General features: G+C 38.6%; 1 protein-coding gene across 5 annotated transcripts in view; it reads left to right on the top strand.

Moving 5' to 3' along the window:
• The window catches only part of ANO6 (anoctamin 6), a 212,106-nt gene that overhangs the window by 121,990 nt on the left and 73,781 nt on the right, over positions 1–16,335 (top strand). For 4 of the 5 annotated variants that reach the window (XM_058426498.1, XM_058426500.1, XM_032173773.2 and 1 more), the window contains 4 exons: positions 10,715–10,780; positions 12,017–12,304; positions 12,507–12,620; positions 14,643–14,758. In XM_058426498.1, coding sequence (XP_058282481.1) covers positions 10,715–10,780; positions 12,017–12,304; positions 12,507–12,620; positions 14,643–14,758 — 584 coding nt within the window. Of the gene's footprint in view, positions 1–524; positions 659–10,714; positions 10,781–12,016; positions 12,305–12,506; positions 12,621–14,642; positions 14,759–16,335 lie in introns of those variants that run through there. The other variant, XM_058426499.1, reaches the window with a different exon arrangement.

Consider the following 16,335-nt stretch of genomic DNA (forward strand, 5'->3'; position numbering starts at 1 on the left):
GTATTATAACTGATAGTATAGTATAACTCAAAGCATTCATTTATTAGCTTTAATATGCAGTGTGTACTTTTTATAGTTATTAGCACCCTACTTATTTATGTGAATACTACATTAAATTATTTATGTATGGTCACAAGTTGCTTAATGATGTTTCAGTCAACAGTGTACCACATATACCATGATGTCTCTTAAGATTGTAACACAGCTGAAAAATTCCTGTTGCCTAGTGACATCATAGCTGTCTTAACATGGTAGTGCAATGCATTACTCACATGTCTGTGGTCATGCTGGTATAAATAAATCTATTGGACTGGGCTGCTAGTCATATAAAAATATAGCACATACAATCATGTATAGTACAGAATACTTGTTAATGGTAATAAATGACTATGTTACTGGTTTATGTGTTTACTGTAATATATTTTAAAAGTATACTTTTTATCATTATTTTAGAGTATATTCCTACTTATAAAAAAATAAATTAAAAAAGGAAGTTAACTGTAAAACAGCCTCAGGCAGGTACTTCAGGAGGTATTCCAAAAGAAGGCACTGTTATCACAGGAGATGACAGCTCTATTTCTGTTATTGCCCCTGAAGACCTTCCAGTGAGACAAGATATGGAGGTGGAAGACAGTGATACTGATGATCCTGACCCTGTGTAAGCCTGGCTAATGTGTGTATTTGTGTCTTCGTTTTCAACAAAAAAGTTTAAAAAGTTAAAAATTAAAGATAGAAAAATATTTGCAATAGAATAAGGATATAAAGAATTTTTGTACAGCTGTAGTGTGTGTTTGTGTTTTAAGCTAAGTGAGCAGTGTTATAAAGTCTACAGCAGTGCACATAATGTCTTAAGCCTTCAGGTTCAGTCACCACTCACTTGCTGACTCACCCACAGCAACTTCCAGGCCTGCAAGCTCCATTCATGATAAGTGCCCCAAACTGGTATACCATCTTTAAAATGTTTATACAGTATTTTTACTGTAGCTTTTCTATATTGAGATACACCAATACTTACCATGGTGTTACAGCTGCCTGTGGTATTCAGCTCAGTCGCATGCAGTGCAGGATTGTAGCCGAAGAGTGGCAGGCCATTCCATATACCCTAGGCGTATGGTAGACTACACCTTCTAGGTTTGTGTATGTTCATATGTACACTCTATGGTGTTCACACAAAGATGAAATCACATTCTCAGAATGTATCCCTGTTGTTAAGCAATGCATGAATGAATTTATAATTTATTAAATAGTATTCGGTGCTTACATATTGAGTGTAAAAAAAAGTTGAATTCATAGAAGTAGATAGTAGAATAGTGATTAGCAGGGGCTGGAGGTGAGAGGATGCTGGGGAGATGTTGGTCAAAGGATACAAAATTTTAGTTAGATAGGAGGGATAAGATTAGGAGAACTATTGTACATCTGACTATTTGATAATATCTTCTTGAAAACTGTTAAGGAGTAGATTTTAAGTGTTTTTTACCACAAAAGTTTGTGACGTGTAAATGCATATGTTAATCAGCTTGATTTTGGCTTCCATTATACATGCATATTTTAAAACAACATGTTATACATAACATATTTTTATTTATCAATTAAAATAAATATAAATGTTAGGAGGGAAGTGGGAAAAAAAGTATTTAAGGTCACCTATGGAAATATATCAAGAATGAAAGTAATAAAAGACTAAATCAGGGTAAAAGAAATATAAAAGCCAGAAAAATAAAATGAAGCCATGTGTCAGAGTAATAAAATGATTTATTATCAACCATAAGGACTTGTTCAGAAGTTAGAGATCAGCTGCAAATTTGCCTCTCAACTTCTTAGTTGCCAAAGAATATAAGAGGATTTTATTAATAACATAATTTATTTAAGTTTCAACACAATAAAAACAAAACTGGTTGTTCCAAAGCAACATAGTATTCTGGTAGGAAAGATCCTCCTGAGAAAAATTTGTCTCATGAATCCTCATGAAGAGGAAGGCGTGATTGCATAGACTAAAAATTGGTTTATCTTCTTCAAATTGAAGAAATAAAGGGATAGCAGAAGGTGGGGAGGCACTATGAGGAATCAGAACAGTGTGGAAAGTTTGCCTGGGAATGACGTTTGCAACAGGTAGTTCATGAATTGGAAACTTGAGCCTCATGTTAGGATAGGCTCAGTAAGAGAGATGGCAGCCAGTGTTGGGTGGTTTTACTTCCCAGTTAACTTTTGGCAGGTGTTCTGTCTTTTGTTTTAGGGAGTGAAGTCAGATCTATCTTTAGCTCCTAAATATTTTAGACTAAAGCGGGGAGGTCTTTATATTTTTATCTTTTCCCTTGCTTTACAGTCTACTTGTTTATACTAAGATTGTAGGTGAAAAGGAATAAATTAAATTAGAATCAGCAGTTTCAAATTACAGCTGTGAAATGTGTTGCTGGTATAAGCACATTTGGTTTTATTTTTGAGTATTATCACCAAGAGCAATGAATCCAATTCTTGCTTCTTATTTCCAAAATGGGAAGTATCTCTGGGCTGAAACCTTAAAAACAGAGAGGACAATGAAATTCTGAAAAGTAAGACCTGATCATTCTATTTTATCCTGCTGAGGGAATTAGCAACACGTTCACAAAGACATGGAGAAGAGAAAACCTTTTTTCTGATTGCTCCTCCTGAGGTCTGGCTGTAGGTTGAATGAAGAGGCTGTCATTTACCTGGTACCAGCAGGGCAAATGTGTTACCTTTTTAAAAGATTATCTGTAAAGGGGTACAGCAGGATTGGCAAAAATCAGCTATACCAAATTCTCTCATAAAACAGGCTTGACAGGGATAAATCGTCACAAAAGAATAGCTGCTTGTGTGCACCTGTGCATGCATATATGCACAGAAAAAGGTGTGTCCTAGAAAATAGGATTTCCTAAACTTGTCCTATGAGAAGTCACCTGGGTTGCTTGTTAAAAATAGATGGTCCAGGCCCCATCCCATACATGCTGAGTCAGTACCTCCAGGAGAGAGGCTCAAGAATCTACATTTTAAATAAGCTCTCCAAAGTTGTTCCTTTAAGCAGATAAGTTTGGAAAACACTTTACTGAAAAACTTTATTGTACACTTAACTAATAGAATAGTTATCTTGGCAGTGAATTATGGGTGTTAATTTTTTCTTCTCTGAAAATTTGTTTTCTGTGTTACTCAGAATGAGCGTTTCTTTCTTTTGTGATACTGATTTAAAAGTCATATTTGGAAGTGAACTTCAGCTAAATATTCACTCCATCCTATGTTTATCATTTAAAATGTTCATCTGTTTTTTGTCCCCTAGTGAACATACATTACTCAGTTGAGTAAATTCCTCATCAGATCAGTCCACTAACATTAAATGTTTTTATCACCAACACGTGAATTTAAATTAAGTTCCGATTAAATAATGTATTTTGCTTACCAAACCTTCTGGAGAACATAACATATAACTAATAAATAGCACAGTGATTAGACTAAATTTTTTTTTTTTCACAAATTAAGTACCTATGATGGATTTCTCTTGCGTTTTTGTAGGTTAAAAAAAGATTGGCAAGTTGAAAATACAATGACAGCACCGTCAATACTTTGCCTAACAAAGCTGTAAGAATATTTGAAATCAATCTATTCATATATTTCATTAATCCTAACTGATTTCTACTTTATCATCGTAGTATATTCATTAATTTTACTACTTAGACATTGCAGTCCCTGCTTTTTACACTGAAAAAGGTGGGTAATAGAAAGAAAATGGTAGATATTTGTGTTTACAATCAGTACTATTACTGTGTAATTAACAAGTAAGTCCTTCACAACAATGACTTTACTAAGCCAAATGAGATGTGTAATGTGTAATCTAGGGTGCAAAGGGATAGAAAGCTTCCTTAATTACGCCAGTCTGTCCTTGGTGATTTTGATTGCTTTATTCTTTATTTCCCTGACAGCTTTATTAACCTCTCAAAAGAGGTATGAATAAGATACTGGTTTCTGGAATGTGGCAGGTGCTTTTGTCCTTTTTCACCTTGAACCTCCAGTACCATTCTCCACCATCAGTAACAGAATCACATGCATCATTTTGTGATGTACATAGGTCCTCAGTGATTACAGTCACTTTGGCTTTACTAGAATTCTAGTAGGCTAAAATATAAAATGTGGTTGCACTGCAAATGAACTTGCTCCCCTAGAGATATACACATTGACAACACAGGTTAATTTATGACTAGCCTTTTTTTTTTTAAGTCAGTGAGCCTAGTTTAAACATTTTATACCACCAAATAAAGATCATAGACTATCAGTTTAGGTTCTTATATATAAGGTTTCCAGTAAGGCACATAGATAATTTTTACTTTAAAATTGTGTGGCCTCAGGTATTCATTTATTCAGCAAATATTTATTGAGCAATGGCTATGTCAGCCAATATGCAATATTAATTATCTTTCATTTTTAACATGGAAGACAGCTCTACCCTAATTTTTTAAATGTCAAGAACACTGTTACTTATCCAAGTGTAAATTCTACAGTGAAGTAAAGATGATTTCATATTAAAGAGACTTAAGCAATCTTTTCTTAAGTAAGCAGTCCTTTCCTGATATGTGCCTGTTTGACAAATATAGCACATATGCTAATTTACTTTAGCTACCTGAAAAACCAAGAAAACTGGTTTGATCAATTTTTTAAATATTCCACTAGTTATTTGTGAATTGCCATGCCAAAGGAAAATAAAAAGAACTGTCTTATTAAAGTAACACCAAGGTGATATATTAATATGTTTAAGCAAATAAAAATGTCCTATCCTTGATTCAACTGTTTAAGTATTTATAGTTGGTGGTAAAATGGAGGGCATTATAAACCAACTCCAAGGTCTACCAATTATCCTGAGAGAAATCGGGTAAATATCTCAGGAGTTCTTTGTAAAGAACTAAAATAGAATAAATTAGTATAACCTTTCTGGAGGGCAGTACAGCAATACATATTAAATAACTTAAAATTGAATACACTCTTTAACAATTGTACTTTTAGGACCTTATCCTGAGGAAATAATAATGGATGCACAAAGATTTTTCATAATAGCAAAAAGGTAGAAACCACCTAAATATCCAACCATTTGAAATTGGTTAAATAAATAATGGTATGTCTCTCTAAGAGAATATTATCAAGCTCTTAAAATGGGATTGAAGAGAAGTATTTCTAGAGTTTTCCGCGTCTATGATACTCATATGTGCTATACATTCTCACCAGTGACCTACCTTATAATAGACATGAGGCAAAAGAGAAGAGATAAAAAGATATGTTCACATCTTTCAGAGAAGGGAAAGATAGATATCCATCAGATATCAAAGAAGGTAGTCTGAAGATCAGGATAGCCAAGTGGTGTAGAAGAGTCAAGAAGGGGGAGTCTACGTGACTCTCATAGAGTTCCTGTAAAATGGTGTACTGGTGTCCCACTGCAGGGATGAAGGGTCATTAGGTGCATGGTGTAGAGGCAGAGTGAGTGGGATTGCCTGTTTTGTCAGATATTTTGTATTTAAAACAGAGATGGGCCTCTAAGCCCCGCAAAATAGAGAGAATTTCTTTTTTTTAAGGAATAAGGGAAATCGAGCATGTTGAAAGGCAGAGAGAAGGTAATGGTGATGGCTGACATATCTACAGCGCTTATTGTATGCCAAGCATCATGCTGAGTGCTTGATGCCCATGATCATGCTTAATCCTTAAAATCATCCCAAAATGAAGCTGTTTTTTCCCTCTATTTTTTAGATGAAACTGCTGATGCTTATAGAGTTGATTATTTGCCCAGACATCACAGAGCTAGTAAATGGCAGAGTCAGGATTTCAATTTTGACTCTGAATCTAACCACTATGCCCAGGAGTAACAGGAAAACCAAAACTGCAAGAGCTACAGGGGCTGTTTGTTAGAACAAAATCCGAGAAGAGAGAGTCCCTTGAAGGTGATGAGTTGTAGCCTCAGTTTAGAAACTCCATCAAGAAGGTACATGTCTGACTTGCACTATTCAGCATGTTGCATTCATAGCTGATACAGCTGATACAACCAAGACAGAAATATTTTCTGTTTGGTATATTTGACAGAACTGCCCTCATGTGGGGCTGGCTCATTCTGGGGTCTGTCTAAGCCTCATTCCTTTTGTCATCTGGTAATTCAAATTCTGAAGCATCCAGGAATCACTTCATGCTGTGGATACCCCTGTGCTCTCTATCTGGTGCTGGTGTACTTCAGAATTAAACTGCATCTCTCTTTCTACACCATGTCCTGTAACACCCATAAGTAAAAGTACATGGAAAATTTGGGGGGCTCGGAAGAAAGGAGCCCAGTTGCTGCACTGCTGCCATTTACACTCCTTAGTTCATTCTGGCTTAACAGGCAGTCATCGATCCACCATTCACTCAGTTTATTCATTCATCAGACATTTATTGCATGCTTACTCTGTTATAGGCTTGTTTTAAGTGTTAATGATATCAAGATTAAAAGACACCTCTGAAGTAAGGGCAGTAATTGAACAGTAGGCAGGGCCATGGGAGGATTTAATATTCTTAAGATTGGGAAACATTTAAGGTGTTTTTTGGCAGAGGAGTAAAAGCAATGAAGAGAAAAATGAGAGGCATTGCCAAAGTAAGCTCAAGAAGAGAGATGAAAGGATGGACTTCTGACACCAAGAAGAGAGGTGGTGCCTAGCTATTGATAGGTAGAAAGAAAGACTGGCAGGAGTTTCCAGTGAGTGGCTGCCCTTTTCTCTGTAAGGAAGGAGGTGAGGTCACCTGCAGAGCATGCTGGGCTGGAAGTTAGGTAATGAGCATAAGGAGCACCTTAAAAGTTTGGAACAGCTCCCTAGTGGATAGCTAGGGGCCAGGAAGGAGACAGCCCAACTGTGATGGGAACCATGAATTTGTAATAAGGCCATTGAACAGAGTTACATGATTTTTTTCCCTACCAGCACTTATTGTTAAAACACCCATCAAGCCACTGGAGAAGACCCTTTTCTGACTGATTCTCCTACTCTTCTAATGAAGACATTTGTCTCCAAGAGCTAAAATTCTTGGGCCTGAGCTTTCACATGCTAACTGAAATTCATGACTGAATTTTAGAGGATACCAAAGACACAGGCATGGATCCTGCTATGACCTGCTAGTGAGACCATCTGGGTTGCCCTTTGTACAGCCTCAGGGTGAGTCATCTCCCCTGAAGGAAAGAATGTCACAGTGTCTGGTCCTTTCAGAATACTCCCGCCCTCTACTGTACCATGTTTTAGGTTTTGGGCTAACACGTTTTCCCTAGTTTGCAACCACTCTGTTAGTCAGGATTCTTACTTACCAATATCAGAAATGAGCTGTAATTTAAGCAGATCAGGAGTTTATCAGAGAAACGTTAGAGAACTCACAAATTCTCCTGAAGGGTTAGATAAATAAGCTTAGAGATAGGCAGCCAGAAGCAGTACCTTAAATCCTGCTGCAGGAGAAAAAGCATAGTTGCTGTCCTGAGCACAGGGCTGCTGCCAGCACCGCTGGCACCACTGACTAGCAGTGGCTATGGACAGCTCCTACCATAACCTCTACCATCTCTGGAACTGGCATTTGCTCTCTCAGCCACCCCAGAATGTATTCTGCTTGGCCTGGCTTCTTTGCATCACTAGCATTCAATTTGGAGCCTGGAGCCAGGTAGTCTGGTTGGCAGGGCCTAGCTCGAGTGCCAGTAGCTGAATTTCATGGGAGACCACGAAAAGGAGTGTCTGTGTTTTTATCTGCTATAGTGGATGTGGGCTCTGGTAGGAGTTAAAAATGGGTGGCCATAAAGAATGACAGATGTCCATTACAGTGCCAGGAAGCACATGAATAAACGTTTCAGTCATTCTGTATCAGGAGAAAGTCTTAGGTCAGTGGACGCTAAGTTTCTCTATAATTCCTCTGTAGCAGACTATTTTAAATTCTTTCAGTCTCCAGTACTTTGCAGGATGCCTGCAAAATAAACGGCACTCAAGAAATGTTCGTAAATGAACTAATGCTCGTTGAGTATATTCTTTCAACAAATATGTGTTAGGCATTGTATTAGTTTTCACATTGCTATAAAGAACTACCCAAGACTGAGTAATTTATAAAGAAAAGAGGTTTAATTGGTTCACAGTTCTGCAGGCTGTACAGGAGGCCTCAGGAAACTTCCAATCGTGGCAGAGGAAGAAGGCACATCTTACATGTCTGGAGCGGGAGGACAAGAGCAAAGGGGAGATGCTACACACTTTTAAACAACCAGAACTCACTATCACGAGAACAGCAAGGGGGGACATCCGCCCCCATGATTCAATCACCCCCCCATCAGGCCCCTCCCCTAACATTGGAGATTACAGTTCGACATGACATTTGGGCAAAGACACAAATCGAAACCATGTCGGGCATATACTGATGAACGCTGTCTGTGGGATCAAAATGCTTTACCCAATAATAAAGAGGTAATCAATCAGAGATAAGGACTGGGCTCCTATGTAAGAATCAAAATGTGAGGATTAGGATTTAGAGGGAAGAAGTACTGCTTAGATAAGAAATAGAATGAATCTGAGTCAACTTTCAAGTTCAAGTTGGGAATATGGTGGGTCAGGGGTGGAAAGTGCTGAAGAACTTCTCAGGATGAATTGCGGAGATGGTGGGGAAGGGGACACCCAGAGGGAACAGTCACTTTTGGGGAGTAGAGTAGGAAAGCTATACCTCAAACTCTCCTTACCCCTATCTGAGTGGGGCATTTCTAGGCCATTTGCTTGTGTTTAGGGAAGTTATACCACTTGCTGGTTTCCTCTGCTACTCTATTGTATGTTCAAATTGCAGCAAATAGTTAAATGTACTATATCTGTACAGCTCTTAGAACAGTGTCTGGCATGTTTTAAGTACTGTACAACCATTTATTAAAGATATAAAAACAAAGCAATATCCTTTTTCTGATACTTCAGCATAATACATCAGGGATTCCACTTGGACTCAAATTTAGCCAAATACCAAGTATATTCTTTTACTTTTTGACCTTTGGTCTTTTTCCTGCAGCTTCACCTACTTCTAGTTTATGGGATGTTTTTTATGTTCTAGGCCCTGTGCATAGCACAGCAGCTCATCCCCACTCTGTCCCTTTAGAGTGAGCAGATCATGAGTACTGCTCCCTGGGTAAAGTGCCTGACTGCCAGACCTACTAGATGATCTTGACCTGGACCTAGCAGTTCCTCTCTATCTTGTTAACTGCTGTGCTAAATATTCCACCCAGCTTTTTCAGCTGTCTTCAGTGTAAGACTTGCTCCAAGTTACCTTTTGTCAGTATTGGAAATGAAAATTCTACTTCATGTGCTTTATGTAGTTTAAATCATATCTTCACAAGACCCTAAAAAGGAAACAAGTGGGTTTTCTTAGTTCTACAGATGAAGAAAATGAGGGAGGCATGGAGAGTTTAATTTTTTTGTCATGGGTCACAGAGTTGATGAATAATAAATTCAGATTTTGAACCCAGGAAGTGTGGTTACAGAGCTCATTTTAGTCCATTTTGTTCTGCTGTAACAGAATTCCACAGACTAATTTATAAAGAACAGAAATTGATTGGCTCACAGTTTTGTAGGCTGGGAAGTCTGAGATCAAGGGGGCTGGCATCTGGTGAGGACTTTCTTGCGGTGTCACCCCCATGGTGGGGGAGAGAGAGGTGGTGGGGAGAAACAAAAATGGGGCGGGGGGTTAGAAACAAAAGGGGGCCAAACTTTTATAAGGAGCTCATTCCATGCTAATGAACTCCCTCCTGTGATAATGTCATTAATTTGTTAAGTCTGCCCTTGTGGCCTGATCACCCTTCAGTAGGCCCCACCTCTCAACACTGTTGCACTGGGGATTCAGTTTCTAACATGATTTTTGGGGGACATATTTAAACCATAGCAGAGCTTGTGTTCTTAACCTCTGTGTCTACTCATTTTCTTCATTTCACAAAGCAGTATAAACTGTTTTGTCATGAAAAGCATTCTTTTAAAAAGGTCAAACAAGTCTCCATCTTTGCATGCTTCCCTTACAACTTTGGGCACAGCTTGGCAAAAGCCTAGGCATCTAGAATTTAATATCCATAAGTGTAGCATATTCTGTATCTTTTGAAATGGCCATGTAATATAGATATCAATTTAGTTCACTATTTTTATGGATTTAGACATATATAACTTCACAAACATCTCGGTCTTGCAGAGAGAAAAAAATTCTCTGAATTTTGCCAAAATTGCCTGTGTTGTTTTATTGAATTTGGTCAAGATATGCAGGGATGATGCATTCACATCCAGTAATTGAACCATTTGAATGTCTGGTATGGAAACCAAATTTTTAAAATCTGAGATCTTCAACTCTGAAAACTCGTATCAGTGAATAGGACTCAGAAAGCTCAATTTGTATGCTTTTGTGAGCCAAAAAGTAAGTGGGATTGTGTCAAAGCAGGATACTGTTATGTACCTCAGATGACTGAAACCACACCAGGACAGCCAAGGGCCTTCCAGGGTGCCAGGGCATTGAAGTACCCTCCACGGCATTCTCTTGGGGATCCAACACTTACACGTCACCAGCAGCAGGAGCTGCTTCATTTCTTCTGTTCCATTTGGAGCTGATGCATTTCTTTTTCAGGTCCACGCTAGCTTCGTTTTGTTATTAATATTGTTTTAAAAAATGCCTTTTTCTGCCTTTGGTAAACTAAAGGTCTAACATATATTCCAATTTCTTTTGACAGAGGAAAAGACAAGCATATGAATCTAACCTTATCTGTCATGGCCTGCAGTTAGAAGCAACAAGATCGGTAAGTACTGGTCCGTTTTCAGCCCTTGGCTGACCACTGTTCTTGGGCAGCTTCGTGCCGCTTGGAATACTTGGGTGACATTGGAAACACACAGCCCTGGCCACATCTTAGTCATAGACTGGGAGAGGAGTCAATCAAAATCTGCATTGTGTAGAATGTATTCTTTTTTTCTGATCAAAACTAGCAGATCTTTTTTAATAGCCAACGAATTTTACAATGAATGCATGTATGAATGATTATTTTCTTCCTTTAAGAAACTTCTAAAAGCTTTTTTGTTATACAAAAAATAGTTTATGGTAAAAAATTAGAAAACATAAGAATAAGGAAAATAATCTGTATCTTAATTATCCATAAATAATTTTGCAGTCCTTCTGAGCTGTTTTCCTCAAAAATACATATGTACACATTTTTTATCTTTCAAAAAGGAGAAAATTACCACTTCACAGTTTTATAATTTGCTTTTTCCCTTTAATATATAGCAAATGGATTTTTTTTTTTTTTTTGAGACGGAGTCTCGTTCTGTTGCCCAGGCTGGAGTGCAGTGGCGCAATCTCAGCTCACTGCAAGCTCCGCCTCCCGGGTTCACGCCATTCTCCTGCCTCAGCCTCTCTGAGTAGCTGGGACTACAGGCGCCCGCCACCACGCCCGGCTAATTTTTTGTATTTTTAGTAGAGACGGGGTTTCACCGTGGTCTCGATCTCCTGACCTGGTGATCCGCCCGCCTCGGCCTCCCAAAGTGCTGGGATTACAAGCGTGAGCCACCGCGCCTGGCCTAGCAAATGGATTTATGTCAATAAATATAATTCTTTGACATTTTTAACAGCCACATAATATGATATTGAACAGATCGACAAACAGTTCATTCGAGGCTTAGACAATTAAAAATTTTTCATTATGATAGCACTGCAATCAATGAATATTCTAGTGTTTTTACTTTAAGTCAATAATTAGGGTAGAGTGATAGACAAATAAGTTTGGTTTTCTTCATTTTATAAATTCATAGTTTTATGAACTATGATGATTTGAATTACTTCCTTAATGATTCAAACCAAGAAATTGTCTTTAAGGCAAAAATTTATAATGGTTTGCAAATCTGTTTTTATTGTTATCTTCACTTTTAGTGGTATTCTCTGTATTTTTTTTTTAAAGCTACCAACAACATAAGAAAAATCTATGTGTTTTAAAATTATGAAAAGAGTTGGTTTCTTGTTCTGTGTTTTTGTTTTTCCAATATAGGTATCGGATGACAAGCTTGTATTTGTAAAAGTACACGCACCGTGGGAGGTGTTATGTACGTATGCTGAGATAATGCACATCAAATTGCCTTTGAAACCCAATGATCTGAAAAACCGGTCCTCAGCCTTTGGTACACTCAACTGGTTTACCAAAGTCCTCAGTGTAGATGAAAGCATCATCAAGCCAGAGCAAGAGTTTTTCACTGCCCCATTTGAGAAGAACCGGATGAATGATTTTTACATTGTTGATAGAGATGCTTTCTTCAATCCAGCCACTAGAAGCCGCATCGTAAGTCTAAACCAAATTTAGTTGCTGTCTTGGGGTAATTTGGAACCTGCTGTTTTGTGGTTTGGTTGGTTTGGTTTTATTTTTAAAAACTGCACAAAAAGAAAAGAAATACGCCAGCAGATTCATGTTATAGTAGTAAACAATGATTGGATTGGTTAATTACACTATATAAACCGCATACTCTATTTTGGAATCTTTTTAGGTTTACTTCATCCTCTCTCGGGTCAAGTATCAAGTGATAAACAATGTTAGCAAGTTTGGGATCAACAGACTTGTAAACTCTGGTATCTACAAGGCAGCCTTCCCACTCCATGATGTAAGTTAAAAGGCAAAAATAAATGAAAAGGCCTTCTGTATACTCAGGTGTTGATAATAGCAAAGGGCTAACTTTCCTGACTGTAAGTTTCTTCCTCAGTAAAATGAAGGGAACATACTGCAAGATTACAAGCTCATTTAGGGTAAGAACTAGGTCTTTTGTTCACAGATGGATCCCAGGTATACAGATACTCAGTTTTAAAGGGGCGAATGAATGAATGGACAGTACCTGTCTCACAGTTAATGTGTAAAGCAGTATAGATTAGCAGTTAATCTGTGTTAGCATCTCTGAGACCAAAATGCCTGCCCTGCCACTTTCTAGCTGGATGACCTTGTGAAAGTCATTTAGCCTTTCTTCCTCCATTTCCTCATCAATAAGCTGGGGATAAATTATTACCTACCTCCTAGAGTTGTTAAGAGGATTAAATTAATCCATTAAATTAATCCAAATGTTAGTCCCTGGCATATAATAAATACTATTGTAAGTGTTAGCTATTTTCATAATTACTAACATGTTATTATCAACCAAAAAAGGTTAGTTCTTTGTCAGCAAAATACATGTTAGACCTTCTCATTTATCATTTTCTGTAACATAGACTTTTCTTCCTCATTTGGAATACGATTTTCAAACTGTCCCCTGGAATATCCCTAGGCTTTTAAAAAGGCATCTGTCAGGGTTGTTGTGACAATGGCAGTACCCCAGATGGTTGACATTTTTTTAAGGACTACATTCTGAGACTACAGCAACCCCTCAAATTCAAGAGTACTTCTCTAGCCGAGAACATCTCTCGTGAAATGAAATTTTAAAAATGTGACCACTGTAAATGCAGGGACATTATAACTAAAGCTGTTTAAACTCTGTCATTGAAATAAATTAAATACTATATTATATTGCATTATTACTTTGTTATATTCACTATCAATTTATCTGACTCTGTAAGACCAAAGAAAGCAAAGACTGAGATTGGTAATTGCTACTGTATAGTACATGTATTTGTGGATAGAGACAATATTGAAATGTACTAAATAACATAATAAAACGAGGACACTAAACAGCAGCTTGATACACATGGAAAAGTAGAGAACAAGGAGCTGGGTGAAGTAAATACTGATCCTAAGAGACCCAATGTAGCCATCCAGCCTGACAGTCCATGTGTTTTACTTTTGTGCCCCACTGAGTTTAGCTAATTGTGAATAACAGGACATGAATTTTGAGGCCACTTGCAAATAGCTGTCACGAATATTAATTTGGGATGCCAAGGTTCTCTAACAGTTGACATTTGCTGTTGGCCAGGTCTTTTCCACTGAAGCCTCTTCTAATTGCAGTGGTCCTGTATTCAGGCTAACAAATGGTCCCATGTGGTATTTGAGAGGGAGGTGTGTGAAGGTCAGGGCCTGTGCCCTGATTTGGCTAGGTGGTAATCTGGTTCTAGTGCCAGAAGAAAAATGAGTCAGAAAAAAAGGCAACTGGATTTAAGCAGGAAGTTTTGTTTCTTGAATAAGCTAAGTGTATAACATGATACCAAGCTTTGTTGTTTGTTTTCTGTATGTTATCACAGAATAACTGCTGAACTGGGGGCAAAGAAGCCTAGGTTTTAGAATTGACCCTGCTGCTAACCAGCCAAGGCCCTGGTTTCCCCATTGTCCAAGGAGAGGGGTGGGTTATCACGTGTTCCTCTGGTGTGGTGATTTGGGCACTTGGGTGGCCCAATTTTTCATTGTGTAGGACTGCCCCACTTAAAGCATTTTAAGCATCTCTGGGGCCCTCACAGAGTCCCTGCAGTGCTCCCCAGGATTGTAACACCCAATCATTCATCCCTGCCCACATTCATAAATGACCCCCAAGGAGAGTAGTACCATGCCTGGTTAAGAATCACTAAAAATTAGATGGTATTTCCACCCCTTCCAGAAGGTGAGGACCCCTTGTTCACAATTGACTATCAAGTATTTGTATCACATTTAAGAAGCAGATTTGTGAAAACATGATGATTATGGTGCTTACATGTTCCCTTCTGCGTCACAGTGCAAATTCCGCCGTCAGTCAGAGGATCCCAGCTGCCCTAATGAACGGTACCTTCTCTACAGAGAATGGGCTCATCCTCGAAGCATATACAAAAAGCAGCCCTTGGATCTTATCAGGTGAGGGGTTGTAGGGAGTACTCCAGGGGGAGGCACTCAGGGTGTTACCCCCACAGCATCTGAATGTGACAGTACTCATCAAAACTCTTGCCAGTGAAGGGAGCTGACCCAGAGTGCTGAGCTTCATTGGCCAGGGTTTTTATTGAGGCTTAATTATGTGGGCATGATTAATTGAATCATTACCCATCTCCAGTATCATCCTCCCCCTGGAAGATGGCCAGTAATATGTGGCTCAAAGCTCCAGTTCTCCAATCACATGGTTGATCTTTCTGGCATGGCCAGCCTCCACCCTCCGTCATCTCATTAGCACAAACTCTCTAGAGGCCCACCATGAGCCACTTCACTGGCATAAACTATCAGGCATAGTCCTAGAGTCCCACTGTGAATAAAAAGGCACTCCTATCTCTCAGGAAGTTTCAAGGGTTTAGAGGTTACCCCCCGCCCAGGAACTGGGATGCAGACCCACCAAATTCTGTATTGCACAGAAGTAAATGTTAGATGTAGCTTCTATTGTATGGTAAGACGTATACATTTTTACTCTTTTCTTGTGTCTGCCTCTAGGTTCTATTTCGTTGTATCTCACAAGATACAATGACTAGCTCAAGAGTTTTTCTTCCCAAGGTACCCTGTTGGTTTTCCTCCAGAAGATTACATTGTTTGGGCAGGGCTGAGGATACTGGCTTGTGGGAGATAGACCAAGAACACCCAAACAAGCCAATAAAACATGAAAATAAATAAACAGAATTTCTAATAGAAGTGAAGAAAATAACAGAGCAATAGGATGGGAGGGCAGAGTGGGAAGTGAGTTGAGGGAGTTATCTTTGAGGAGGTGACATTTAAGCTGAGACCGGATAGTGAAGAGGAGCCAGTACTTCGAGGACTTGGGAGAAGTCCTTCTAGGAATAGGGGCAGTTTGTACAGTGGCCCTGAGATGCACACACATTTGGCAAGTTTGAGGAAACATCAAAGACCGGTGCTAGTGAGAAACAGAATAAGACATGAAGTTAGAGGGGTAGCAGGACCACCAAAAAGAGTTTAGACTTCAATTGCAGTGAGAAGCAGTTGTAATATTTTAAATGTTTAAGTGATCGTATCCTATTCACATTTTGCAAAGATAATGTGGAGAATAGATTATAAGGGGTACAGGGAGCAGGGAGACCACTAGGTAGGAGGCTGTTTGAGCCAGGCAGGAGACTGTGGGAGCAGATTTGGGATATGTTTGGGGAGTCAAGTCGACAGGACTTGTTTATGGATTGGATGTGGAGAGTGAAGAGGAGAGGAGAGTTAACTTTGTCTGCCTGGAGCCACGTACCTGTTTTTTTATGGTGTCTCAGCGCCCCATGCACTTGCCACCTACTTGAGAAAATTACTAGACCTTAAAAGTGAGAGTTTTAAACAAATGAATATTTGTTTTGTTTTACATTTACCGTGGGAAATTTCAAATATATACAGAAATAGAGTATCGTAGCCTGCATTCATCTGTCACCCAGCTCCAAAAATTAAAAACTCATAGCTAATCTTGTTTCACTTTTACTCCCACTTCTTTCCCTCCCCACTCCACTGGATCATTTTGAAGC

This window comes from Hylobates moloch, unplaced genomic scaffold (assembly GCF_009828535.3).
Source record: "Hylobates moloch isolate HMO894 unplaced genomic scaffold, HMol_V3 SCAFFOLD_13, whole genome shotgun sequence".
NCBI classification, from domain to species: Eukaryota; Metazoa; Chordata; class Mammalia; order Primates; family Hylobatidae; genus Hylobates; species Hylobates moloch.